This window comes from Streptopelia decaocto (assembly GCF_964273445.1).
Source record: "Streptopelia decaocto genome assembly, chromosome: 1".
NCBI classification, from domain to species: Eukaryota; Metazoa; Chordata; class Aves; order Columbiformes; family Columbidae; genus Streptopelia; species Streptopelia decaocto.
The window spans coordinates 854,496-880,287 of NC_138663.1; the positions used below are offsets into that span (position 1 = coordinate 854,496).

A 25,792-nucleotide genomic window follows, 5' to 3' on the forward strand; every position below is an offset into this window, starting at 1 on the left:
GGTGTTTCCCGGTGCACGTGGGTGCGGAGCAGTACCGGCCGTGACCGCCGGGCCCTCCCCGGGAGGCAAAGCTCCAGGCCCAGGCTGCTCCAGAGCAAGCGGTTCCTGCTCCTCCCTCCCCAGTGCTCCGCTCCAGGTGGACACCGGTTGTTGTGCTGCCCTTGTCATCCCCCCAAGCAGTGTGACCTGAGGGATGCAGGCGGCCACATGGTGACCTGGCGCACCAGGGGGCACAGGTGATGTCCTTGTGGCAACAGCTAGCACAGGTGATGTCCTCGTGCGCCAGGTGGCACAGGTGGTGTCCTTGTGCACCAGGTGGCACAGGCGATGTCCTCGTGCGCCAGGTGGCACAGGTGATGTCCTTGTGCACCAGGTGGCACAGGCGATGTCCTCGTGCGCCAGGTGGCACAGGTGATGTCCTCGTGCACCAGGTGGCACAGGCGATGTCCTCGTGCGCCAGGTGACACAGGCGATGTCCTCGTGCAGCAGGTGGCACAGGTGGTGTCCTCGTGCGCCAGGTGGCACAGGTGGTGTCCTCATGCAGCAGGTGGCACAGGTGATGTCCTCATGCAGCAGGTGGCACAGGTGGTGTCCTCGTGTGCCAGGTGGCACAGGTGGTGTCCTCATGCAGCAGGTGGCACAGGTAGTGTCCTCGTGCGCCAGGTGGCACAGGTGATGTCCTCGTGCGCCAGGTGGCACAGGTGGTATCCTCGTGCAGCAGGTGGCACAGGTGGTGTCCTCGTGCGCCAGGTGGCACAGGTGGTGTCCTCGTGCGCCAGGTGGCACAGGTGGTGTCCTCATGCAGCAGGTGGCACAGGTAGTGTCCTCGTGCGCCAGGTGGCACAGGTGGTGTCCTCGTGCGCCAGGTGGCACAGGTGATGTCCTCGTGCGCCAGGTGGCACAGGTGGTGTCCTCGTGCGCCAGGTGGCACAGGTGGTGTCCTCGTGCAGCAGGTGGCACAGGTGGTGTCCTCGTGCAGCAGGTGGCACAGGTGGTGTCCTCGTGCGCCAGGTGGCACAGGTGGTGTCCTCGTGCGCCAGGTGCGGGTCGGGCAGTGTGGGGGCAGGTCGGGCGGGCGTCCCGCGGGTCAGAGGGCGAGCAGCTGTCGTGCTGCGGGCGGGTGGATGAGCTGCGTGAGAAACTCTGCACAGCGCTGAGAACGACTGCAGGGAACCCAAACCGGTGGGGAAGGATGGGTGGCGAGCCAAGGGTAAAGCTGATGGGCTGGGCAGAAAGCGTGGACACACAGAGCTGAGGAAGAGGGGGACACGGGCTCCTCCGAGGCAGCAGCATCGGGTGACCTTGCGGGTGCGTGCCCAGCTGCAGTGACAGCCCAGGGGACCCGTCCTGTGCACTTTAGGCTTAGATGGGGAGGGCAGGGCCGTGCTGGGATTTGCAGATCTCCTGCCAGATGGAGACTCTGAGGCGTTAAGGTAAATCCCGGGATTTAGCGGTGCTTGCCGGCAGCGCCGCGGTGCTTGGCGGTGCCGCCGCCTGAGGCCGATGGGCCGTGGTGTGGAGGCCGCGTGGGAGGGAGCGTTGTGAGCTCCGTGCTGGAACCACACAGCCCAGCACCGGCCCTGGGCGGGAGCCCCAGCCCGGGAGGGGAGTGGGGGGCCCGCAGCCCCACCATGGGCACAGCCCCTCTGCCTCGGGCCAGAGGAACCCGGGGAACTGCAGCCGAGACCAGCGCGGGGTCCTGCCCTGGGAGGAACAGCCCCGGCACAGCACAGCCCTGCAGGGCCTGCCGTCCTGGGGACAGCAGGGTGACACGAGCCAGCGCTGTGCCCGCTGGCCAGTGGTACCTGGGCTGTGAGGAAGAGTGTGGGCAGCAGGTCAGGGGGGTTGTTCCTCCCCCGCTGCTCTGCCCTGGGAGGCCCCATCTGCAGAACTGGGCCCAGTGCTGGGCTCCCCAGTTCCAGAAGGACGAGGAGTCACTGCAGAGAGTCCAGGGAGGGACACGGAGATGCTGAGGGGTCTGGAGCATCTTTGTGCCGAGGAAAGGCTGAGAGAGCTGGGGCTGCTGGGTGGAGAAGAGAAGCTGAGAGGGATGTGATCAATGATCAGTATGTCAGGGTGGTGTCAGGATGGAGCAGACTCTGTTCAGTGGTGCCCAAGGCCAGGGTGAGGGGCACCGGGCACACACTGAAGCACAGGAGGCTCCATGTGAACACGAGCAGACACTCGTTTGCTGGGAGGTGCCAGAGCCTGGCCCAGGCTGCCCAGAGCGGGTGTGGAGTCTCCTCTGAGCCATTCCAGCCCTGGGATCCTGTGTGATCTGCTCTGGGACCCTGCGGGAGCAGGGGGGGCTGGGACCTGCAGAGCTCCCGCAGCACTGACAGCTGGGGGGCCGGGGTTCTGGGCTCAGCCCCAGCAGAACAGCTCACTGAGGGTCTCAGGATCGGACCCTCCCCAGCCCGGCTCCTCTGGGCAGCCCCGTGCTGACCGGCCCGGTGCAGGGACAGGGGGTTAAACTGGAGTTACTGATGCGCGTCCCTGCTTGGAAACGCGGGCCCAGTTTGGGGTGAAAGGAGAGGATAAGTGGACAGGAAACAGAATGTCCTGGCTCACAGGGTTCCTTGTCTGGGAATAGCACGACCGGGTCAAGAGGGTTTACGAAGGGAACGGGCTCTGAATCTTTCTCTCATCCTTGAAGAGCTTTTGAGTTGGCGCTGTAGAAAAACCAGTAAATTCGTGACCACAGGGTGTTGGTGCTGATTGTGGGTGAACACGCTGGTGCCGAGGATCCCCGAGGATCCCCATCCCCGCCGTGTCAGTCCCAGACAGGGACCCATCGTCCAAGCACCGTGGAGCGGGTGGGTCGCGCGTCCCGGCGAGGTGGCTCCAGAGGTCCCTTCCGTCGGTGCCATCAGCTGGAGGTGGCTGCTCTGCACCCAGGGACGTCTCCAGAGGCAGCACCGGACCCCGCGGTGGAGCGCGGCGTTTGCCGAAGGTGACCGCGGGCGTGCTCCGCGCACCGCGGTGTGCCCGCTTCCAGAGGGTTCTGCGCCGGAGCTGCCGGCACTCCGGCCGCTCTTTGCCGGGTGGTAGGACGCGGTGGGGACCTCTCGCTCCCTGAGCTCCCCGTCCGTGGCTTCTCCGTCTCCTCGGGGTCCTGGCAGGTGTTGCTCCTGTCCCTGGGGATTCCAAACCACCGCGGTTTCCTGTTGGTTGTGCCGGTATGCGCTGCAGCAGCTCCTCCTGCTCCGGGATGGAGCTTGCTCAAGCAAAAAAGACGCTTTCCAAACAGGATAAAGTTGGCGTCTCTCCTGAGAAGAGATAAGCAGCAAGCTGCATTGTTGTACTTCAAAACATAAACGTAAAGGGGGGGTGACTAGACATGATTCCTCCTCTGTTTTCCACCTACAGGATGATGAACACCCATCACAGCAGCTCGTTCCCTCGTGCTGGCACACGAGCTTTTGAGCAGCAATGCCACCTTGCCGTGGCCGCCGGGTCCCTGGCGTAGGGATTTATCCACCTCACCCGTCCCGAGGCTCATGGTGAAGCATTGAGGAGCGGGGAGGTGTCTGGGAGGACTGCAGGACGTGTTCCCTATTTGCTGGGGGAGAGGAGCCCGGACACTCCTGTGGTGCCGCCGGCGCTCAGGGGTGCGCTGGGCTGGGGGACACATTTGGCTTGGGGGACACATTTATCTCGGGGGACGCGCTGGGCTGGGGGCCGCCCTGGGCTCGGGCGCCGCTCCTGCCCTGCCCCTGTCTGTCTCGGTGATGACTAAGTTGTGTTCCTGGTATTGTTTGCTGTTGTCACTCTAAAGAAAGAGCTGTTGTGGGTTGCAGGGGACCCAACGGGAAGCTGGGGTTTTGTGAGCAGCCTGCAGCCCTTGGGCTGTTTGCCCTTATATAGACGCGAGCCGGGCGCGCACCTGATGGGGTGAAGATTGCGGTGGCGCGAGCGGGGATGTGAGAGCGGCACCTCCCCGAGCTCCGGCTGCTCTGCCGTGACCTCAGAGCCCAGGAACGGCAGCAGATGTGCTGGGGAGGGGCAGTGGGACGTGAGGAAAAGGTTCTTCCCCAGAGGGGCTGGACACTGAACAGGCTCCCAGGGAGGGGTCACGGCCCAACCTGACAGTGTTCAAGAAGAGACCGGACACCGTCCTCAGACACACGGGGTGACCTGTGGGGTGTCACTGCAGGGACAGCAGTTGGACTCTGATCCCTGCGGGTCCTTCAGCCCAGGACGTCCTGTGGTTCAGCCCATGTCAGTGCTCACTCAGCAGCAGCCGGTCCCCCCATCTCATTGGCGTTCCCTGCGCTCCCTCCTCCCCAGCGCTGCTCCCTTTCCCCTCCCTTGGTCCCCCCCTCAGCCCCCCATAGCACCTCTCGTTCCTGCCCCAGTCCCTGCACCCCACAGCATGTCCCACAGCCCCGGCCGGGCTCCCCGTCCCTGCCTGGCTGGCTCCGTGCCGCTGAGCCATGTCCCTGTGATGGTGAGGTGTCTGAATCCACATTCTAGTCGTGATTTGGGTCTAATCCATTGTGTTTCCCGAGATCTTTTGTTGGTGGGCCTCAGATGCGCCATGCACTGCGCGGTGTCCCAGCCGTGCCCGGGGGCTGCGCTGGGTCGGTTCAGGAGGGGCTGGGGCCGTGCGGGTCTCCAGCGCCATGCAGGGAAACGTTCCCGCAGAGCCGCGCCGTGCAGGGCGCTCCCCATCCCCTGAGCTGAGCTCTGCTGAACCATTCAGGGCTTGGCTGAGAACGGCTGCAGCAAGGGCAGCCGTGTCAGCTCTGTCCGAACACAGAGAACACAGCAGTCTGGTGTCTGTGTTTCCCCCAGCGGCAGAGGGGACTGCACAGCGCTTTGCTTTACTGGGAGCAGCGGAGGATCCTGGCGTCCTCGTGTACGTGTCCCCTGGCCCCTGAGTTTGGCAGCGTCTCAGGCAGGCGGGTGCAGCAGCGCAGGACTCGGCGCTGGTTCCCAGCCTGGGGGCTGCGGGTGACCCTGGATCCTCAGCCGAACTGGGAGCACTGGGAGGGGAATGGGCAGGTCTGTGCTGCTCCGTGTGGTGCTGGGGGTCTGTGGGTCCCTGCGGTGCAGGTTCACAGATGGTTTGTGTTGAAGGGCCCTTCCCAGTCCCCCTGCCATGACAGGGACATCTGCACCAGCTCAGGGTGCTCAGAGCCCGTCCAGCCTGGCCTGGGATGTCTCAGGGATGGTTCAGCCACCCCCTCTCTGGGAACCTGGGCCAGGCTCTCACCACCCTCAGGGCAACAATTTCTTCCTCATGTCCAGCCTGAATCTCCCTCCTTTAGTTTAAATCATCACCCCTTGTCCTGTCACAACAGGCCCTGCTCACAAGTCCGTCCCATCGTTCATCTCCCCCCCCGCCGTCAGCCCCTCTGTGCTGCGCTTTCCACTGGGGCAAAGCCCTCCAGCCCCTCATCTGCTCGCAGCCAATTCCTGGGCTGCGGAGCGTGGGGAACCCGCAGTGTTCCGAGGGTGTTCGAGCGGGGCGCCGGAGCCGCCGGAGCCGCAGGGCCGGGCGGCTGTGACCGCGGTGGCCGTGCTGTCCCAGCCGCGCCGCTCGGTGACAGCGGTGACAGGGCACGCAGAGCCGCTTCTGGCTCCCTCAAAGGCGCCGTTGGCTCCTGCGCTTGGCGTGTTTGGTTCGTGGCCGTGCCGGGTGTACGGTGCTTGCAGCGGTTGCTGAAGGGTTAATGTGAGACTACAGGGCGGTTGGTTTGTTGTTTTATTTTATGTGGTGGTATTTTTTGTCCTTTGGTTGTTTTGTTTTCTCGCAGCATAAACTTCTCACTCTTGCTTTGTTGTATTAAGGACAAAGGCTGTTTTGCCCTCGCTCTTCTTCCTTAGTCGTGGTGTCAGTGTGGCCGCGTTTGCCTCAGTTTCCCCTGCGCCCGCGGGTGCTGCTGATGGAGAAGGAGAGTCCGAGGTGTGTGAGTGCCGGGGCAGCCCCGGCTCGAGGGTGGTCAGACCCCAGACTGCGACGGAGCGATTCTGGTGCTGAAAAGGGAGTTCTGGGGTCCAGGAGAGATCGCTGGTTACGTTACTGGGGTTACTGGGTGTTGCTGCATCTCACATCGCCGCACAAACTGTCGGTTACTTGCTCTGGTGGCCTCGCCTGTTGTGTTGGGTTTGGGAAGCGCTGGGAGCCGTGCCGGCACACCACCCCTGCATGGCCGTGTCCCATCGCAGCCCTCCGTTCCCCCTCCGTTCCCCCTCCGTTCCCCCTCCGTTCCCCCTCCGTTCCCCCTCCGTTCCCCCTCCGTTCCCCCTCCGTTCCCCCTCCGTTCCCCCTCCGTTCCCCCTCCGTTCCCCCTCCGTTCCCCCTCCATTGCGCCTCCATTCCCCCTCCGTTTCTCTGCCACTGAATTCATGTGCAATGTGATTATTTTGCTCGGCTCTGCTCTTTGGGGTTCACGGGATTTTCCAGGGGCTGGGGTGGCCGGAAAGCAGCTCCGGGCCCCGCGGTGTCGCGGGCGGGGGCCGGACCCTCGTGGATGTCACATCACAGCGCCTCCAACGCCCAACCCGTCCCTGGTGCTGGCGGGGGGCAGGACGGGCGAGGGGGCAGCAGGGCTGTCGGCACTGCCCTTGGGCTGCTTCCCAGAAGGGAGGGACAGGGAGCCGGGGGCTGGTCCCAGCTCCTGCGCTGGGCTGGGGGAGGACGGGGGGACAAGGAGCGGGAGGAGGCGCATCGAGGTTCTGAACGAGCAGCGACCGGGGCTGGACACGGAGATCCTGCCCAGGCAGTTGCGCTGCAGCCGGCTCCGGGGAAGCTCCTCTGTACAGAGCCCTTGAGATGTGTCGGAGGAAAGGGCTGAGACCCGCCGGGCTGTCCCTGTGTGACGGGGGCTGTTTCTGTGCTGACGGTGACAGCCCGAAGCGCGGCTGGGGTCTGGCTCCAGGGGCTGCTGCAGGAGCTTTTCCTCCCTGGGAGCTTCCTCCACTTCATCTCTTCTTTTAGACAGATTCCGTTTTGATTTTTGGGCATTTTCCCCACTGGTGAGTTTCCAGTTGATGAGAGTGTTCTCTGTCATGGGACTCTGGGCCCCGTCAGGGTGAGAAAGCCAGAAAACACGTGAAGGTGGGGATGCTGGTTCTGTAGGGAGCTGAGTCCCTGCATGGCCCGTCCTCCCTGGAGTCCTCCCGGGGACAGTTTGTTTCCTTGTGTCTCCCGGGGTGAACTGTAAACCTGCGCTAGGGGCGCAGCCGTGGTCGGAGGGTCAGCGGTGCCGCTGGGTGCGGCTGCAGCCGACGCCGAGTCAGCCGAGCGCGTTGCCCGTTCCCTGGGCTTTTCGCACCAACTCTCCTCCTTGTTTTGAGCACCGCTGGGGGTTGTTACCGGCCCTGCAAGGTGGGGGGGCTCCCTGCTCTGGCTTTGCTGGGCACAGCAGGCAGGTTACCAGCACAACGGGCAGCTTACCGGCACGGTGAGCGCGGCACAGCAGGCAGGTTACCGGCACAGCGAGCGGGTTACTGGCACAGCGAGCAGGTTACCGGCACAGCGAGCAGGTTGCCGGCGCAGCGGGCAGGTTACCGGCACAGCAGGCAGGTTACCGGCACAGCGAGCGGGTTACCGGCACAGCGAGCAGGTTACCGGCACAGCAGGCAGGTTACCGGCACAGCGAGCGGGTTACCGGCACAGCGAGCGGGTTACCGGCACAGTGAGCAGGTTACCGGCACAGCAGACAGGTTACCGGCACAGCAGGCAGGTTACCGGCACAGCGAGCGGGTTACCGGCACAGCGAGCGGGTTACCGGCACAGCGAGCGGGTTACCGGCACAGCGAGCGGGTTACCGGCACAGCGAGCGGGTTACCGGCACAGCAGACAGGTTACCGGCACAGCAGGCAGGTTACCGGCACAGCAGGCAGGTTACTGGCACACCGAGCAGGTTACAGGCACGCCGAACAGGTTACCAGCACACCGAGCAGGTTACCGGCACACCGAGCAGGTTACCGGCACACCGGCAGGTTACCAGCACACCGAGCAGGTTACCGGCACACCGGCAGGTTACCAGCACACTGAGCAGGTTACCGGCACAGCGGGCTGCCTGCAGGATTTGTCTCCGGGCCCATGCATGTCGCGGCTCTATGGGCTGGATTAAACCAAGCTCGGTCTGTTGCCTTAGGCTTATCTGGTAGCTGCAAAGTCTCTTTTCTGCGCGGTGCTGAGCTCAGGAGGTCCGGGGGTGGAAGAGCCTCAACCTCTCTGCATTTCGTGCACTGTTGGTGGCGCATGTGCAGCCCCGCTCGGGCTCTCAGCTGAGAGAGAGGGACCGTGAATCGCCGCAGCCGCGCAGGTCTCGCTCTGTGCCGTTGCATTTCCTCCGTTCACTCGCTGCCACAGAATCCCAGAACGTCAGGGGTTGGAGGGCCCTGGAAAGCTCACCCAGTGCAATCCCCCCATGGAGCAGGAACACCCAGCTGAGGTTACACAGGAAGGTGTCCAGGGGGTTGGAATGTCTGCACAGAAGGAGACTCCACAACCCCCTGGGCAGCCTGGGCCAGGCTCTGCCACCCTCACCCCAACAAGTTGCTTCTCATAGTCAAGTGGAACCTCCTGTGTTCCAGTTTGCACCCATTGCCCCTTGTCCTGTCCCTGGTTGTCACCAGAAGAGCCTGGCTCCATCCTCCTGACACTGCCCCTTTCCATATTGATCCCCAGGAATGAGTCCCCCCTCAGTGTCCTCTTGTCCAGCTCCAGAGCCCCAGCTCCCTCAGCCTTTCCTCACACGGGAGATGCTCCACTCCCTCCAGCATCTTGGTGGCTGCGCTGGACTCTCTCCAGCAGTTCCCTGTCCTGCTGGAACTGAGGGGCCACAACTGGACACAAGATTCCAGGTGTGGTCTCCCCAGGGCAGAGCAGAGGGGCAGGAGAACCTCTCTGACCTACTGACCACCCCCTTCTAACCCACCCCAGGTCCCATTGGCTTCCTGGCCACAAGGGCCCAGTGCTGGCTCATGGTCACCCTGCTGTCCCCAGGACCCCCAGCTCCCTTTCCCCTGTGCTGCTCTCTAACAGGTCATTCCCCACCTTACACTGGAACCTGGGGTTGTTCCTGCCCAGATGCAGGACTCTACACAGACTCACGGCCACCCAGAGGCTCTAAAGGAAGCTCGGGTGCCTGGGGGTGGGTGTCACCATTAGACCCCGGGCACGGTTGGGCAGTCTGGACTGGGGACTCAGCACCGTCATTTTTCATCGACATTGCTAAAAACGGGGAGGAACGGCCCGGTGCTCGGTGCCTCCAGCCCCCTCACCCGCCTCAGCTCTGGGAGTTTGTCCCAGTGACCCAAAGCCCCTGATGGCTCAGAAAATGGGCGTTAGAGTGGGTGCAGGAGGGACGCTGCCAAGAGCACAGCAATGGCAGAACTGCTGTAACTTTAGCGTTTAACGTTAACAGTTGATGTGAATGTAGCCATTGTATTGTTAAGAGGCTGGGATTGCTTTTTTCCTTTTAAAAAATAACTTCAATTTGGACAGAATAGAACGTAGATAGTTCTTTACAAGCTGGATGAAAACCTCCTAAGTAGCAGCTGGTAATGAACCTGATGCTGTTGGAGAAGGTAACTGCGTGTCCCCAGGTGTTCGGCGCTTTATGGAGCGTTGGTGAAAGGGCTTCAGAGGAGATCACTTGTGGTTTGCGTTTCGTTACCCTCGTGGCAACCTTTGTCCTGAGCGGTGGGATGGGCTCAGTGAGGAGGAACGGGTGGGAAAGTGGCGTGGGGAGGCGGGTGGCCTGGGTGGGACAACGTGGGACAGAGGGCAGGGGATCCGTGACCTGTGTCCCGGGGAGCTGTGCTGGCTTTGTGGCCGTTCCTCCGGGCTTCCCGCTGTGTTTCCAGCCCCTCGCGGGCCCTTCTCCCTCTGTTCAGGCCATTCTTGCTCCGTTAGGCTGCAGATCCGTGGGGCAGGGGCTCCCGGGAGAGCTCTGCCCGCTCGGTTCCTGCCGCGCCGCGGAACTGTTGGTGAGGAAGCCGAAGGCTGGGGGGGAATGTTAGTTCTCCATCCCAGAGCAGTCTGGAGTTGGTGGTGTTTTCAGTTCTCTTTAGCATCAGCCCCTTCCCCCTTGGGGCTCATACCAAGAGGTTCCTGCAGAACTGTGCAGCTTCGCTCCTCCTGAGCCCTGCGCCGTGCCCCGGCTCTGCTCCTGAGCCCTGCGCCGTGCCCCGGCTCCGCTCCTACTGAGCCCTGCGCCGTGCCCCGGCTCCGCTCCTGAGCCCTGCGCCGTGCCCCGGCTCCGCTCCTGAGCCCTGTGCCGTGCCCCGGCTCCGCTCCTCCTGAGCCCTGCGCCGTGCCCCGGCTCCGCTCCTGAGCCCTGCGCCGTGCCCCGGCTCCGCTCCTGAGCCCTGTGCCGTGCCCCGGCTCCGCTCCTCCTGAGCCCTGTGCCGTGCCCCGGCTCCGCTCCTCCTGAGCCCTGCGCCGTGCCCCGGCTCCGCTCCTCCTGAGCCCTGCGCCGTGCCCCGGCTCCACTCCTCCTGAGCCCTGCGCCGTGCCCCGGCTCCACTCCTGAGCCCTGTGCCGTGCCCCGGCTCTGCTCCTCCTGAGCCCTGCGCCATGCCCCGGCTCCGCTCCTGAGCCCTGCGCCATGCCCCGGCTCCACTCTTCCTGAACCCTGCGCCGTGCCCCGGCTCCGCTCCTCCTGACCCCTGCGCCGTGCCCCGGCTCCGCTCCTGACCCCTGCGCCATGCCTGGCTCCCTCCATCCCGCTGCTTGGGGCACCTGGGGGTGATTCAGCCCCCAGGGATGGGATGTGACCCAGGACGGGGAAGAACTGGATCAATCAAATGAATTCTGGTTTAGGGAGGAGCGTGGTCCTGGGTCGCTCTGGGTGGGGCTGGCGCAGGTGAGCTGGGTCCCGCATCCCTGCAGGAGCTGCTGCAGGACAGTGGTTCTGTCCCGGCCCAGCAGGCAGGCGGCGTCTGCCCCGTCCTGCGCTCCCCATCGCTGTCCGGGACTCTGCAGAGTCTCTGGATTTGCTGCTTGTAAGTCATAGAATCACAGAATCATTTTGGTTGGAAAAGCCCCTCAAACTGACGGAGTCCAACCATAACCCACCCTGTCCCTGCCCCATGTCCTGAGAACCTCCTGTCCGTCTGTCCAGCCCTCCAGGGATGGTGACTCCAGCACTGCCCTGGGCAGCCTGTTCCAATGCCCCACAGCCCTTTGGGGAAGAAATTGTTCCCACATCCAACCTCAACCTCCCCTGGCGCAACTTGAGGCCGTTTCCTCTGCTCCTGGCGCTTGTTCCTGGGGAGCAGAACCGGCTCCGGTGCAGTTTTTGAGGCGAACACACTGTTTTCTGTGACTCTTCGAGGCCCCTGTGCAGGGAGTGCTGGGCCGTCCCACACTGCCAGCGGGGCTGTGATGTCCCAAAGCCTCACGCTGCACATAATGGTGGGTGACAGAGGTGCTGCGTGTCCCCACAACCGCCCCATGAGCTGGGGGTGCCCAGCGGCCGTGTCCCGCCGGTGCGGCTCTGCGGAGGGACCGGCGGGTCCCCGGCGCTGCCGAGCTGTGGCGGGGCAGCAGGAGCCATCGGCGCAGCGCCGGCTGTTTTTAGGCCTTGGGTAAATGTTGGTGGCGTGGCCCTGTAATTATCGGGACAGGGTAAAATTAGAAGAGGTTCCTCCCCGGGACGCTTTTAGCAGCTCTCTGTGCCCGCCGAGCCGCGCGTGGGCCGCGCTGTTTGCCGTGCGCGCCGTGCCACGGCCGGGGATTGCCATCGCGGTCGGGAGGGGGGATGCTAAAATTGGGGCAGGGGAAACCAGCTCTGTCCTGCGTCCAGACGCAGCCGCGTTCCGGGACGGAGCTCCCAGCGGGTGCCGGGTCCCCGCTCGGGCGATTGAGCAGCGGTGGCTGCCCGGCGCTGCCCCGGCACCGTCACGTCTCCGTCGGCAAGGCGCTGCGTTTGTTGCGGGAGCACAGTCCGGGCTGCGGGTTGGCGTCGAGCAGGTCCTGCGCCATGGGCCCCTATGGGTGCAGCCGCGGTGCCGCCCGGCTGAGCCGGAGCCCTGCGGTAAATCCAACCAGCACCTCGGTTCCGCAGAAAAACCTTTGGGTTGTTGTGGGATCCGGCGCCAGTTCAGACACGGCGCTTTGCAAACCGTGTGCTGCTGTGAGCGTGGAAGGACTGCCCTGGGTTGTACACAGCGAGCTCTTCTCCTGCGTGTGACCCAGTGTAATTAGACGCTGGGGGGCTCGGGAGCCGTGTGTGCTGGTGCGTCCGCCCAAAATCCCCTTGGATTCCTGTATTGCAAAGGAGAGTCGTGTTTCGGACCCGTTTCCTGTGGGTAACCCTGCATCTACTGGGCTGCACAGGCCCGTGACCTCCAGACAGAGCAACCTGTCTAACGCAGCCTTTCGTGACCCATTTTGATTCTCATGCTGCTCCCGTATTGCAACTTAAGCTGCATCTTCCATGGCGAGGGCGTGGGCAGGAGCGCGAACGTGCAGCCCCAGTGCCGAGCACCGACCGTCACTGCGGGCACCGTGAGGGCAGGGAGGGGCATGGACGGAGCGTCCTGCGCCGCGGAGCAGCCCCGCAGCTCTGCTGAGCTCATCTGGCTGCTGCGAGCATCGCCAGGGATCGCCGAGCATCGCCAGGGATCGCCGAGCATCGCCAGGGATCGCCGAGCATCGCCGGGGATCGCTGAGCATCTCCAGAGATCGCTGAGCATCGCCAAGCATCACTAGGGATCGCCGAGCATCGCCAGGGATCGCTGAGCATCTCCAGAGATCACTGAGCATCACCGAGCATCGCCAGGGATCGCTGAGCATCTCCAGAGATCGCTGAGCATCACCGAGCATCGCCAGGGATCGCCGAGCATCGCCAGGGATCGCCGAGCATCGCCAGGGATCTCTGAGCATCGCTGAGCTTCGCCAGGGATCGCCGAGCATCGCCAGGGATCGCCGAGCATCGCCAGGGATCCCTGAGCATTGCTGAGAATTGCCAGGGATTGCTGAGTATCACCAAACATCACTGAGTATCACTGAGCATTGCTGAGCATTGCCAAGGATCGCTGAGTATCACCAAACATCACTGAGTATCACTGAGAATCACTGGGCATCGTCAAGCATCACTGAAGATCACTGAGCATTGCCGAGTATCGCCAGGTATCACTGAGTATCACCAAACATGGCTGAGTATCACCAGGCATCGCTGAGCATTGTGGAGGATTGCTGAGCATCGCCAGGTATCACTGAGTATCACCAAACATTGCTGAGCATCACCAGGCATCACTGAGGATCACCAGACATGGCTGAGCATCACCGAGCATCACTGAGGATCACCAAACATGGCTGAGCATCCCCGAGCATCACTGAGGATCACCAAACATGGCTGAGCATCGCCGAGCATCACTGAGGATCACCAAACATGGCTGAGCATCACTGTGCAGCCTCTCTGGGCTGAGGAGGAAGTGGGACAGAAACTGAGGGTTCAGGTGCCGCTGGCCCGTCCCGTCGTTCCTCTGTGTGAGCGGGCGCTGCCCTGCGCCGGGGAGGGTGGGGGTCAGACCGAATGCTGTGCTAATGAGGCTCGTTAGTGGATTTCGGAACGAGTTCCACTGAAAGCGGGTGTAGGTTTTGGGCAGACGGGGTCCAGGCACCGGTGTCCCCGAGGGGCAACAGTGGGACAGCTCTGCTTGAGGAGGATCCTGGAGTGTTGGATGATGAACATGGGAAAAACATGGCATTCATCTGCTCCAAACACCAGCAGTTCACCAAAAATACCTGTGATGGTAAAGAGTTGGAGAAGGTGTCTGCCCTCCAGTCCCTGTGCCCCCGCAGCAGCCGCGTCTCGCTGTCCTTTCACTAATACGGTGGGGTTGGGTTGTGGATTGTGGGGATTTGGGAGCTCGGTGCAGATCTCACCAGCCTGCAGAGGAGCAGCCGGGCAGGGCCGGTTGCAGGGGGGGGCTGGGGGAGTCGCGCCGTGTTCCAGGAGCAGAGGAAACGGCCTCAAGTTGCGCCAGGGGAGGTTGAGGTTGGATGTGGGAACAATTTCTTCCCCAAAGGGCTGTGGGGCATTGGAACAGGCTGCCCAGGGCAGTGCTGGAGTCACCATCCCTGGAGGGCTGGACAGACGGACAGGAGGTTCTCAGGACATGGGGCAGGGACAGGGTGGGTTATGGTTGGACTCCATCAGTTTGAGGGGCTTTTCCAACCAAGGTGATTCTGTGATTCTGTGGGGGTCTGTGTCCCATCACCCTTCCCTGGGGGTGTGTGGCCGTCACCTGCACAGGTGGAGCACCCGGCCCGAGCAGCCTGGACCAGCCCTTGGGAGCCAGTTCCTCCCTCGGGAGAGGACAAGAGCCAGAGTTGACATGAGTGATTTCAGTCGGTGGTGCCGCGCAGAGGACACGGCTCCCAGAGCCGCTCCGGGGACTCTGCTTGTGCGGGAGCCCCGGGCACCATCTCGTCCTCTCCCTCTAAGCACCCGGCACTGTTGTGACAGGACAAGGGGTGATGGTTTAAACTAAAGGAGGGAGATCCAGGCCGGACATGAGGAAGGAATTGTTGCCCTGAGGGTGGTGAGAGCCTGGCCCAGGTTCCCAGAGAGGTGGTGGCTGAACCATCCCTGAGACATCCCAGGCCAGGCTGGACGGGCTCTGAGCACCCTGAGCTGGTGCAGATGTCCCTGCTCATGGCAGGGGGGGCTGGGACGGTCCCTTCGCTGCAGCCCTCGTGCGGCCGGCTGGTTTTGCCGTGTCCGTGCCCCGCGGCGGCTCTGGGCTGCGTTCGGCACCGCTCTGGTGCGGTGCTGTGCCGCCGGTGGCCACGGACGGTGTGTGCGGTGGGCCCGTGTTTGCCGGTCACACCGAGCCCAGGGTATTGCTGAGAAGCCTCCCGTGACGCAGCGGCAGCGTTTCCAGCAAAGGCCGCGGGGCACAAGGGGCTGTAAACCCTTATCTCTGTCCCCTGCCAGGAAGCTCCGGGCCCCAGCAGCGCTTTCCTGGGACGGGCTCTCGGAAACAGACGGGGGTTTTTTTTGTTTAATTACTTCCTCTTATGCCTTAATGTTTCTAAAGATAAATACAGCTCGCCCCTTGGCATCCGCTCAAGAAACAGCAGAGCTTTCCAAGGCAGCGATGCTCCGCATCGGCGTGTCCCGTGCCGGGGCTCCCAACCTGCGGTTTGTTGGGCAGACAGTGGTGAATCCTCCGCTCCAGCTCCCTGCCCGGGTGGGGTATTGAACGGGGGGTCCTGCTGGCTGGTCCCTCCTTCGCCACCCGGTCCCTGGGTCTTTCCTTCCCCATTGAGCTGTTTGCTCCGGGGTGGGTGTTGAGACACTTAATTGGAGAGTAAGAGCAGGTTTAGGCAGGTAATGACAGCTCGGAATGGGCGCCGGGCCCGGGATGAGCGGGGTGAAAATAGAACGGCGGCGAGCTCTGCGAGAGCAGCGCCGGCTGCTTCTTCGGGCTTTAATTTTAGCTCTTCTGTAAACATGTCACTGCTGAGCGGCCCCTCCAGAGCGAGCTGCGCTTGGGACGCTGCGTGGAATCACGGTGCTGGGGACACGCGCGGGTCCTCGTCACCCCGTGCCGGCCGGGCACCGACCCCAGCTGCAGGATGGGTGACCCAAAGCGCAGGGTTTGCCTTCTCCGGCCATTGGAAGGGATTGCCCAACAAGAGCTGGTCGTGTTTCGATGGGGACACCCTTGGTCATGTTTCCACGTGGATGCCGTTGGTCACATTTCGATGGGGACGCCATTGGTCGTGTTTCCACGTGGACGCCGTTGGTCGCATTTCGATGGGGACGCCGTTGGTCATGTTTCGATGGGGACGCCATTGGTCATGTTTCGATGGGGACACCCTTGGTCGTGTTTCCATGTGGACGCCGTTGGTCGCGTTTCCATGGGGATGCCGTTGGTCGTGTTTCGATGGGGACACCCTTGGTCACGCTTCCATGTGGACGCCGTTGGTCACATTTCGATGGGGACGCCGTTGGTCGTGTTTCGATGGGGACGCCGTTGGTCACATTTCGATGGGGACGCCGTTGGTCGTGTTTCGATGGGGACACCATTGGTCGTGTTTCGATGGGGACGCCCTTGGTCGTGTTTCCATGTGGACGCCGTTGGTCGCGTTTCCATGTGGACGCCGTTGGTCGTGTTTCGATGGGGACACCCTTGGTCATGTTTCCACGTGGACGCCGTTGGTCACATTTCGATGGGGACGCCGTTGGTCGTGTTTCCACGTGGACGCCGTTGGTCGCATTTCGATGGGGACGCCGTTGGTCGCGTTTCCATGGGGACACCATTGGTCGTGTTTCGATGGGGACACCCTTGGTCATGTTTCCATGTGGACGCCGTTGGTCGTGTTTCCATGGGGACGCCGTTGGTCGCTTTTCGATGGGGACGCTGTTGGTCGCGTTTCCATGTGGACGCCCTTGGTCGCGTTTCCATGGGGACACCGTTGGTCACGTTTCCATGGGGACACCGTTGGTCACGTTTCCATGGGGACACCGTTGGTCACGTTTCCATGGGGACGCCGTTGGTCGCGTTTCCATGGGGACGCCGTTGGTCACGTTTCCATGGGGACGCCGTTGGTCGCGTTTCCATGGGGACGCCGTTGGTCGCGTTTCGATGGGGACGCCGTTGGTCGCGTTTCCATGGGGACGCCGTTGGTCACGTTTCCTTGGGGACGCCGTTGGTCGCGTTTCCTTGGGGACGCCGTTGGTCGCGTTTCCATGGGGACTCCGTTGGTCGCGTTTCCTTGGGGACGCCGTCGGTCCCATCCTGACAGGCGTTGCATGCAGACAGTTTGCTTTCCCTCCCAGTTCTGCATTCGCTCCCATCCCAAACTGTTTGTCCTTCTGATCGTTATCATCTCGTGTTTACAGAAAGCCAAGCACGTCCTCAAAACATCACCAAGGCGATCGTTAAACACAGAATGAGTTCATTTTTTCCCCTTTCTTTCTTCAATGTGCTCAGGACAGGAATTGGCGTTGAGTGCAACTTTGACTCTTTGTAGGGATTTTTGCCTCAAAGGGATGTTTTTAGGAGCCGAAAGTGTCCGTGCTGTCCCGCAGATGTGCTGCAGACGTGCTGCAGGTGCAGGTTCTGGGTCCGGTTCAGTCCTCGGTGCCGCTGGTTTGGCTGCTGGGCCCGTGTCCCCGAGCGGTCGAGCTCCGGCTCTTCCCCAACTTGTGTGAGGTTGCACTAGAACATGAAGTGGAGGAGAAGGTGTGGATTCTGTGTTTGTGTGGATTCTGTGTTTGTGTGGATTCTGTGTTTGTGTGGATTCTGTGTGTGTCTGGGTTATTTGTGTGTCTGGGCTATTTGTGTGTCTGGGTTATTGACTCCCCGGGCTCGCTGGCCCCTGTGCCCGCAGCAGGGACTTGGTCTCCTGGGGCCGGTGGCAGCCCGTCAGTGCCATCCCACATCCCATGGCAGCACAGGGACTCTGCCCGTGTCCCCTGTGTCACACGGCGGCTGCCATGCCCCACGCTGGGGTTTGGAGCGGGGGTCCCCGGGGAGGGCCGGGGCCGTGGCAGCCGTGGGGCTGCGGCGCTGGCCGGGAGCAGCGGGCCACCCCACACACAGCCCTTTTGTTTTCCCCATAGCAAAGCCATTCTTGGTGCTCCGTTCATGAAGATGTCATGAGGGAACAGTGCGGCCATTGTCCCCCGGCAGACACTCGGCTGTTGTTCTGGGGCCGTGCCCCCTGGTGCGGTGGGTTTGTGGGGGAGGGCACAGGCTCGGGATGGGGCGGCCTCGCTGCCGCGGTTCTGAATCCCTCTTTCTGCCTTCTTCTCTCTCTCTTGTTCTATAAACCCCAGAGCCTCACACTGCTCGCGGGCAGGAGGAGCTGGAATATCCCAGTGTCCCAGCCTCCCCGTCCTGCCGGGCTGACCCCCGTTAACGGGTGCTCAGTGGTGCTCTTGCCCTTCTCATCATCAGGCTTCCCGCAGGAAACTTGGAGGCCAGTGGGATGGACACAAAAATCACACAACCGGGAAGATCCCAAAGGTGCTTCTTGTGCTGAGAATGGGAGAGCCGAGCAGGACACGGGGGTTTGCTGGGAAGGCGCTCCCTGGGTGAGGCGTGACGGGAAGGGAGGGGACAGACAGACGGACTTGGCTGGAGTGGTGAGATCTGAAAGCGAAACAGCAGCTGTGGATTTAGAGTGGACAATAAAATGGTGTTTCCTGGTTGGCGTGTGGAGGGGAGAGTCCTGCTGGGCCCGGGCGGTGTCCGTCCGCGAGCGGGTCTGCTCGGCCAGGCCGGTCTTGAACCGGGGCTGTTCTGCCGCGGGCTCGGTCGCGGGTGCCGCACACCGGTGCCGCAGCGGGGTCTGGCTGCGGTTCAGCCGCGGCGGGGGCGGGCGTGTGCTGCACCGCAGCGATGGGGACGGCGGGGGCACCTGACCCCAGCCTCACCCTGCATATCAACATGGTCCCAACAGCATCTCCTGGAGCTGCTGGAGAGGGGCCAGAGCAGCCCCAGGAGTGACCCGAGGCTGGAACAGCTCTGCTGGGGACAGGGGAGAGAGCTGGGCTGGTCAGCTGGAGAACAGGAGCTCCAGGAGACCTTAGTGCGGCCTTTCCGGACTCAAAAGGGGCCCAGAAGAAAGATGGGGACAGACTCTTGAGCAGGGTCTGTTGTGACAGGACAAGGGGTGATGGTTTGAACTAAAGGAGGGAGATTCAGGCCGGACATGAGGAAGGAATTGTTGGCCTGAGGGTGGTGAGAGCCTGGCCCAGGTTCCCAGAGAGGTGGTGGCTGAACCATCCCTGAGACATCCCAGGCCAGGCTGGACGGGCTCTGAGCACCCTGAGCTGGTGCAGATGTCCCTGCTCTTGGCAGGGGGACTGGGGGGGCTGGGACGGTCCCCCCAACACAAACCATCTGTGGTTCTGTGATTCCTCAGTTTGTCACAGCAGCTGCCTGCAGTGGTGGTGGGTTGTTGTTTGTGGCATTTTATTTTATTTATCTCATTTGATTTGAATTCCAGCCACCCTGGGTAGTCAGCTGCTGCTTTGTCATAGGCACAAGGATCTCTCTGACGGTCTCTGGTCGGATCGCTTGTTTCCTGCAGGCTCCGCGGTGCCCGTTCCGTGCTGCCGCCCGTTTCCCGCGCCCCGCGGTGCCGGCGGGCGGCCAGGCCGCGCTCAGGCCGTGCTCCATGTGGCGCTCCCGCGGTGCTGGGGCGGGTGCTCAGCCCCTGCCATCCTGCCGGGGCGACGTGGGTCGCTCCATGACCACCCTCAGTGACCCGCTGCAGGGCCGGGGCCGCTCCCAGCCCATGGCGCAGGCTTTGCTGGGCTTTGGTGGGCTTTGGTGTGCTTTGGTGTGCCCATTGCTCACCACAACACTATGAGCAGGAGCTTCAGGTCCCCGTGAAGGTTGCGTTTCATGGCTTGTTGCTTTGTGGGTTAATACTGTTTTGCTTTGCAGCGTAAAGTGTTTTATGATGCTTTAAAGCAGCTAAACTTGTTAAATAATATGTGCTTTGAGATGCCAAGCAGCTCGTGGAAGCCTCTGCCAACAGCACTGGAAGCAGCCGTGAGGCTGAGGCCCGTGTCTGTGTGCCTGGGCTGAGCTGGCAGGACACTTGTGTTTGAAACGATCTGTCGGTGCTGGAGCTCCTCGTGCTCCGGCACTGAGGACTGAACCATCTGTCGGTGCTGGAGCTCCTCGTGCTCCGGTGCTGAGGACTGAACGATCTGTCGGTGCTGGACCTCCTGGTGCTCCGGTGCTGAGGACTGAGCCATCTGTCGGTGCTGGAGCTCCTCGTGCTCCGGCGCTGAGGACTGAACCATCTGTCGGTGCTGGAGCTCCTCGTGCTCCGGCGCTGAGGACTGAACCATCTGTCGGTGCTGGAGCTCCTCGTGCTCCGGCACTGAGGACTGAACAATCTGTCGGTGCTGGAGCTCCTCGTGCTCCGGCACTGAGGACTGAACGATCTGTCGGTGCTGGAGCTCCTCATGCTCCGGTGCTGAGGACTGAACGATCTGTCGGTGCTGGAGCTCCTCGTGCTCCGGCACTGAGGACTGAATGATCTGTCGGTGCTGGAGCTCCTTGTGTTCCAGTGCTGAGGACTGAACGATCTGTCGGTGCTGGAGCTCCTCGTGCTCTGGTGCTGAGGACTGAACGATCTGTCGGTGCTGGAGCTCCTCGTGCTCCGGCACTGAGGACTGAACGATCTGTCAGTGCTGGAGCTCCTCGTGCTCCGGCGCTGAGGACTGAATGATCTGTCGGTGCTGGAGCTCCTCATGCTCTGGTGCTGAGGACTCGCGAGCTCCGTGTTCCCCCGAACTTCGTCATGGCGGATGGTCGAGGTTTGGGGGCGTGGGGTTGTGTCGGACCCCGCAGGAGCGCTCGTTTCTTGACACCGACAGCACAGGTTGTACCGTGGGGTGTGGTGAAACACCCCGTGTTCCGGTAACCAGAGAGCAGAGGGTTTGACTGGCAGGGCTGGGAAGGGGCTTGTTCCGAACAAGGTGCTTTGCCTAAAAAACTCTCCTCACTCCGTCGTCGCAGCAGCTCCACAGGGATGATCCAGCTCCTGAGGTGCTGGAGTCACAGAATCATGTTGGTTGGAAGAGCCCCTCAAGGTCATGGAGTCCAACCGTTCCCCAGCCCCGTCCCTGCCCCATGTCCTGAGAACCTCCTGTCCGTCTGTCCAGCCCTCCAGGGATGGTGACTCCAGCACTGCCCTGGGCAGCCTGTTCCAATGCCCCACAGCCCTTTGGGGAAGAAATTGTTCCCACATCCAACCTCAACCTCCCCTGGCGCAACTTGAGGCCGTTTCCTCTGCTCCTGGCGCTTGTTCCTGGGGAGCAGAGCCCGACCCCCCTGGCTCCAAGCTCCTTTCAGGCAGTTCAGAGATCAGAAGGTCTCCCCTCAGCTCCTGTTCTCCAGCTGAGCCCCCAGGTTCAGCCGCTGCACGGTCGGTTCCTCGCTGGCCGGGCCCGGCCGTGTCCCCGGTGGTTCGGCACAGACCGGCATCACCTGCGGCACCGGGGGGGGTGGCGATGGGGAGTCTCTCGCTTGGCCGTGCCCCCCGGCACAGGCACCGGCCGTTCCCGCGTGGCCGCTCCCCACACCGGCCCGGGGCTGAGGTCGCCTGCTCGGCTGGTGTCAGCTGAGTGTTTAACGTTTTGCTTATTTAGAATTTCCTGTACGATGATAACATCTCATAAACGTCCAAATATAGCCGAGCGCTAACGCTGACGGTGACCGGCTGCCCCAGAGCGGCGAGCAGGTGTCGCCGTGGGCCGGGGCGCTGTGGGGCAGGGGCAGGAAGGGAGCCCGGGGGACGGGACACGTGTGTCCCCAGGCTGGGACAGCAGGAGTCGGCGGCGCTGGTCCCGCTGCCCCCGCGGGAGGGGACGTGTCCCTGGGACGGGCTGATACGGGCCAGAAATGGGCAGGCGAGGATCAGGCTGCCCGAGGAGCCGCTGGGACAGGCCTGGCAGCCTGGCCAGGGTTTGTGACAGGAGTCAGGATGTGCCCACCCATGGGATGCTAAAGAGCGCTGCAGCGCTGGACGCCCAGAGGACACGGCGGGTCAGGCTTCCCCTGGCGCTGAACAGCTCCTGGAGACATTGGTACGTTTGTGTTGAGGAGGATAGAATTGTTCAGAGTTATAGAATCGCTTTGGTTGGAGAGGAGCTTTGTTCTGGGCTCCCCAGTTCCAGAAGGACAAGGAGTCACTGCAGAGGGTCCAGGGAGGGACACGGAGATGCTGAGGGGTCTGGAGCATCTTTGTGCCGAGGAAAGGCTGAGAGAGCTGGGGCTGCTGGGTGGAGAAGAGAAGCTGAGAGGGATGTGATCAATGATCAATATGTCAGGGTGGTGTCAGATGGAGCAGACTCTGTTCAGTGGTGCCCAAGGCCAGGGTGAGGGGCACCGGGCACACACTGAAGCACAGGAGGCTCCGTGTGAACACGAGCAGACACTCGTTTGCTGGGAGGTGCCAGAGCCTGGCCCAGGCTGCCCAGAGCGGGTGTGGAGTCTCCTCTGAGCCATTCCAGCCCCTGGGATCCTGTGTGATCTGCTCTGGGACCCTGCGGGAGCAGGGGGGGCTGGGCCCTGCAGAACTCCCAACCAGCCTGGGGGGCCGGGGTTCTGGGACCTTTACCATCGAGTCTAGCCGTTAAATAATCACAAGACATGACCTTGTATCTGTTTCCCCCGCGAGCAGGTGAGCGCGGGTGCACACGTGTGCTCAGGACGGGGCTCCGGGTGTCGTGGGGGCCCAGGGAGCTGCAGGGCTGAGGTGTGTCTGAAAGGGTTTCCCTGTCCGTGACACTTGAGCCGGCCCTTGGTGCTGGGGGAGGCAGGTTTGCTGTCACTGACAGTGTCAGCGGCACGTGGGACCTGCCCGGGCGAGGAGCTGTCTGAGCTGGGGGGGTTTGGTTAACCCAACACCCAACACTGTTTTCTTGGCACTGACCTTTCCATTTTGGGCTGCAGACTATAACTGGCATTTTTTCTGGTGCCTTGTTCTGCTAAATTCAGCTGCGGCTGGCTGGTGGGGAGCGGAGCGCTGGAAACAGGCTGGGTGCCCAAAATAGCCCCGTGGTGGTGCCGCTTCTGGGGAGGCTCCTCCTGCCCCCAGGGCCGGGATCCGGCTGTGCCGCTGGGGAGCGGAGTCCTGGAGCTCCCAAAGGCAGCAGGTGCTGCTGGGAGGGACAAGTGTCCTGGCTGTGTCACCAGCAGCGCGGGCAGCAGGTTTGGGGGATCCTGCCCCTCTGCCCCGCTCTGTGAGACCCCCCTGCAGTGCTGGTCCAGCTCTGGGTCCTCAGCACAGGACACACAGGGACCTGCTGGAGAGGGGCCAGAGCAGCCCCAGGAATGACCCGAGGCTGGAACAGCTCTGCTGGGGACAGGTGAGAGAGCTGGGCTGGTCAGCTGGAGAACAGGAGCTCCAGGAGACCTTAGTGCGGCCTTTCCGGACTGAAAAGGGGCCCAGAAGAAAGATGGGGACAGACTTTTGAGCAGGGCCTGTTGTGACAGGACAAGGAGTGATGGTTTAAACTAAAGGAGGGAGATCCAGGTCGGACATGAAGAAGGAATTGTTGCCCTGAGGGTGGTGAGAGCCTGGCCCAGGTTCCCAGAGAGGGGGTGGCTGAACCATCCCTGAGCCATCCCAGGCCAGGCTGGACGGGCTCTGAGCACCCTGAGCTGGTGCAGATGTCCCTGTCATGGCAGGGGGGCTGGGGGAACTTCAGGGTCCCTTCCAGCCCATCCTGTGGCTGGATGATCAGAGGCGCTCAGCCCCCGGGACGATGGGTGCTCACAGCCGTCCCTTGGCCGCTCTGTGGGGACCGAGGTCCCGCTTCCCGGTGCCGCTGCCTTCCCGGCTGTGCCCGGCCTGGCTGCGAGCTCAGCCCTTCTCAGCGCTCCCAGTTCGCAGCCTCCTGCACCGGGGCAGGTTGTACCGTGAGCAGCTTTGTCGCTGACGGGACGTGGCCGGTGTAGAAGCTTTTTCCACCTTGCAGGCTCTGTGAGCACAACCAGAGCGACCCGAGCTCCAGGGGTGGTTTGGCCTCGCTTCGGGCTGTCCCGGGAGCTGGCGGCTCCAGGAGAGCCGGCGGGATCAGCCCCGGTCCGGTGCGGAGCGGGTTTGTGCCGGCGCTGGTGTCGGGCATGGGTGGGAGCCCCAGCAGCGCTGCCGCTCCAGCGCCGTGGAACCGCAGGGAAACGGCAGCTCCAGGGGAGCCCAAACTAACACCGAGCAGCGCCATGCCATTGTTTGGCGAAAAGGTCAAGTGCCAACTTGTAGATAACGAGCAGTGAAGGTGGTTCCACATCGGTGCGTATGATCGCGTGTTAGCGACGCGAGGAAGGAAGCTCACAACCTGAGATCAGCTGCGCTGCTGCTTTGCCTCTGACGCACCTCGAGATAAGGGGTTTGCGGGCTGTTTGCTCGTGACTGTATGGAAATCGCCGCCGTCCAGCCGTGTTTGCGGAAGGGGCCGGGGTCACCGCGCTGCCGTATCCGTGGAGGTGCCGCGGTGCCGCGGTGCCAGCGCGTCGGGGCTGCGGCGCCGCCGGTGCTGCTCCCGCTGACCCGCTCTTGTCTCCGCAGGGAGCGGGGATGGCCAGGGCCAGATCCTGCAGCGGTTCCCGGAGAAGGACTGGGAGGACAACCCCTTTCCCCAGGGCATCGAGCTGGTGAGTGTGCTGTCCCTCGGGACCGCGGGAACGGGGACACTGCGTGCACACATCCTGCTGGGCGCCGCGGGTCTGACCCTCACGAGACGGGGGTTCCCACCTGCCCCCAGCACAGCTCTCAACACGTTTGGATCCAGACGGTCGCTGCCGCTCGCCCTGCCCGGCGCTCAGCGCTCTCCTGCCCGGCGCTCAGCGCTCTCCTGCCCGGCGCTCAGCGCTCTCCTGCCCGGCGCTCAGCGCTCTCCTGCCCGCTGCTCCCTCCTCGGGGATCGGCCGGAGCTGGAACGCTTCGAGAGCATCGGTGTCAATGTCCCCGTCACGAGAAGCAGGGCTCTGCTGTTGTGCGACCTTTCCGCACAGCAAACCGCTTCTCTTCCCGGGCCGGCAGCAGCGGTTTGCCCTCCTCGCCCTCCTCGCCCTCCCCACCCTCGCAGGGCTGGGTGTGCTCTGTTTGCATCCACCCACGAGGAGCCGTCAGCCTTGGGTCCCTTTCCCGGCGCCGTGTCCCTTCCCTGGCTCTCCGGAGCCGCTCTCCAGCTGCCGGAGCCCTCGGAGGCTGCGATGCCGCCGGGTCGTACCCGTAAAGCGACACACCCAGTGGAATTCGTCATGCTGTGGGTTCTTCACAAACCAGCTTTTAACTGATCAAGGATAAAGGGATTGTTCTCGTTGCTAAATTTGAGCAGAAGTTCCCCTCGGGCCGTCCCTCTGCCGCGGTGCTGCCACCGGGAGCTCTGAAGGGGACGAGCTGCTGCTGCGCCGCGGCCGGAGCGAGTGACTCAGGCTGCCGCTTCCCAGACCCTTTGCACCCCTAAACTGAGCCCCCCCTCAGGCTTCTCTCCTCCTCCTCCCCTGTTTGCAGCTGAAGTGCAGCAGAGGACAAAACCGGAGAGGGACGAGGCTCCAGGAGTCCCGCCCGTGCCGCGCCGGGGCTCTCCCACGCTGCTCCCCAAGGCCTCGCGGGTGCCGTGGCTGTGGCGGGAGGTGCCGGTGCTGCGGGGCCGGAGCGTGACAGTCAGTGAGAGCCCAGAGCCCCCGTGTCCCCGGAGCTGTCACCTCCCGCTGGGCCGGGCCAGCCCGGGCCACCGGCCAGCGGGACTCGCCCAAGGGCGTCCGAGCATCAGCCCTGGCCAGGGCTGTTTTGGTGGGGAGCCCGGGGTGCCTGGTGCAGCAAGGGGCGTTCCAGGTCCCTGCGCCTCCCTGGGGCTTTGTGGATCACAGGACAGGATCACGGAGTCGCTCAGGTTGGCGGGACCTGTGAGGGTCGTCGAGCCCAGCTGGGAGAGTGGCCTTGGCCTTGGGAGCTTGTGTTCCTAGAACATGTCACCGCATGTTGGGATCGCTGGCCTGGGCAGGCTCTGGGTAGCCAAGGGGTGGTGGCCCAGTGGCCACTCATTCTGTGGCCTGGGCAAGTTCCCTGAGTGATTTAACGCTGGTTTTCCGAGTGGTGGGTCTGCGGCCACCCCCACCACCCGTCAGCTCCTGCCACGTTGTGTGGCCTTGTCCCCAGCTGGTGTCACCGCACCTTTGGTGTGGGGAGCTCCCACGCGAGCCGTGGCTGTTGGAGGCTGAGCAGCACCGTGCCCTGTGCCACCCAAAGCTCTGTGTCAGGCTTAACCAAACCCCTGCCTTAAACGGTGGCAGGAGCGGAGGGTGTCAGAGCTGGTCCCCATCTCGTCCC

General features: G+C 63.0%; 1 protein-coding gene across 4 annotated transcripts in view; it reads left to right on the plus strand.

Moving 5' to 3' along the window:
• SBF1 (SET binding factor 1) overlaps positions 1–25,792 on the plus strand; it is an 85,339-nt gene that overhangs the window by 17,222 nt on the left and 42,325 nt on the right. For all 4 annotated transcript variants that reach the window (XM_082076201.1, XM_082076202.1, XM_082076203.1 and 1 more), the window contains exon 2: positions 24,026–24,111. In XM_082076201.1, coding sequence (XP_081932327.1) covers positions 24,026–24,111 — 86 coding nt within the window. The remainder of the gene's footprint in view (positions 1–24,025; positions 24,112–25,792) is intronic.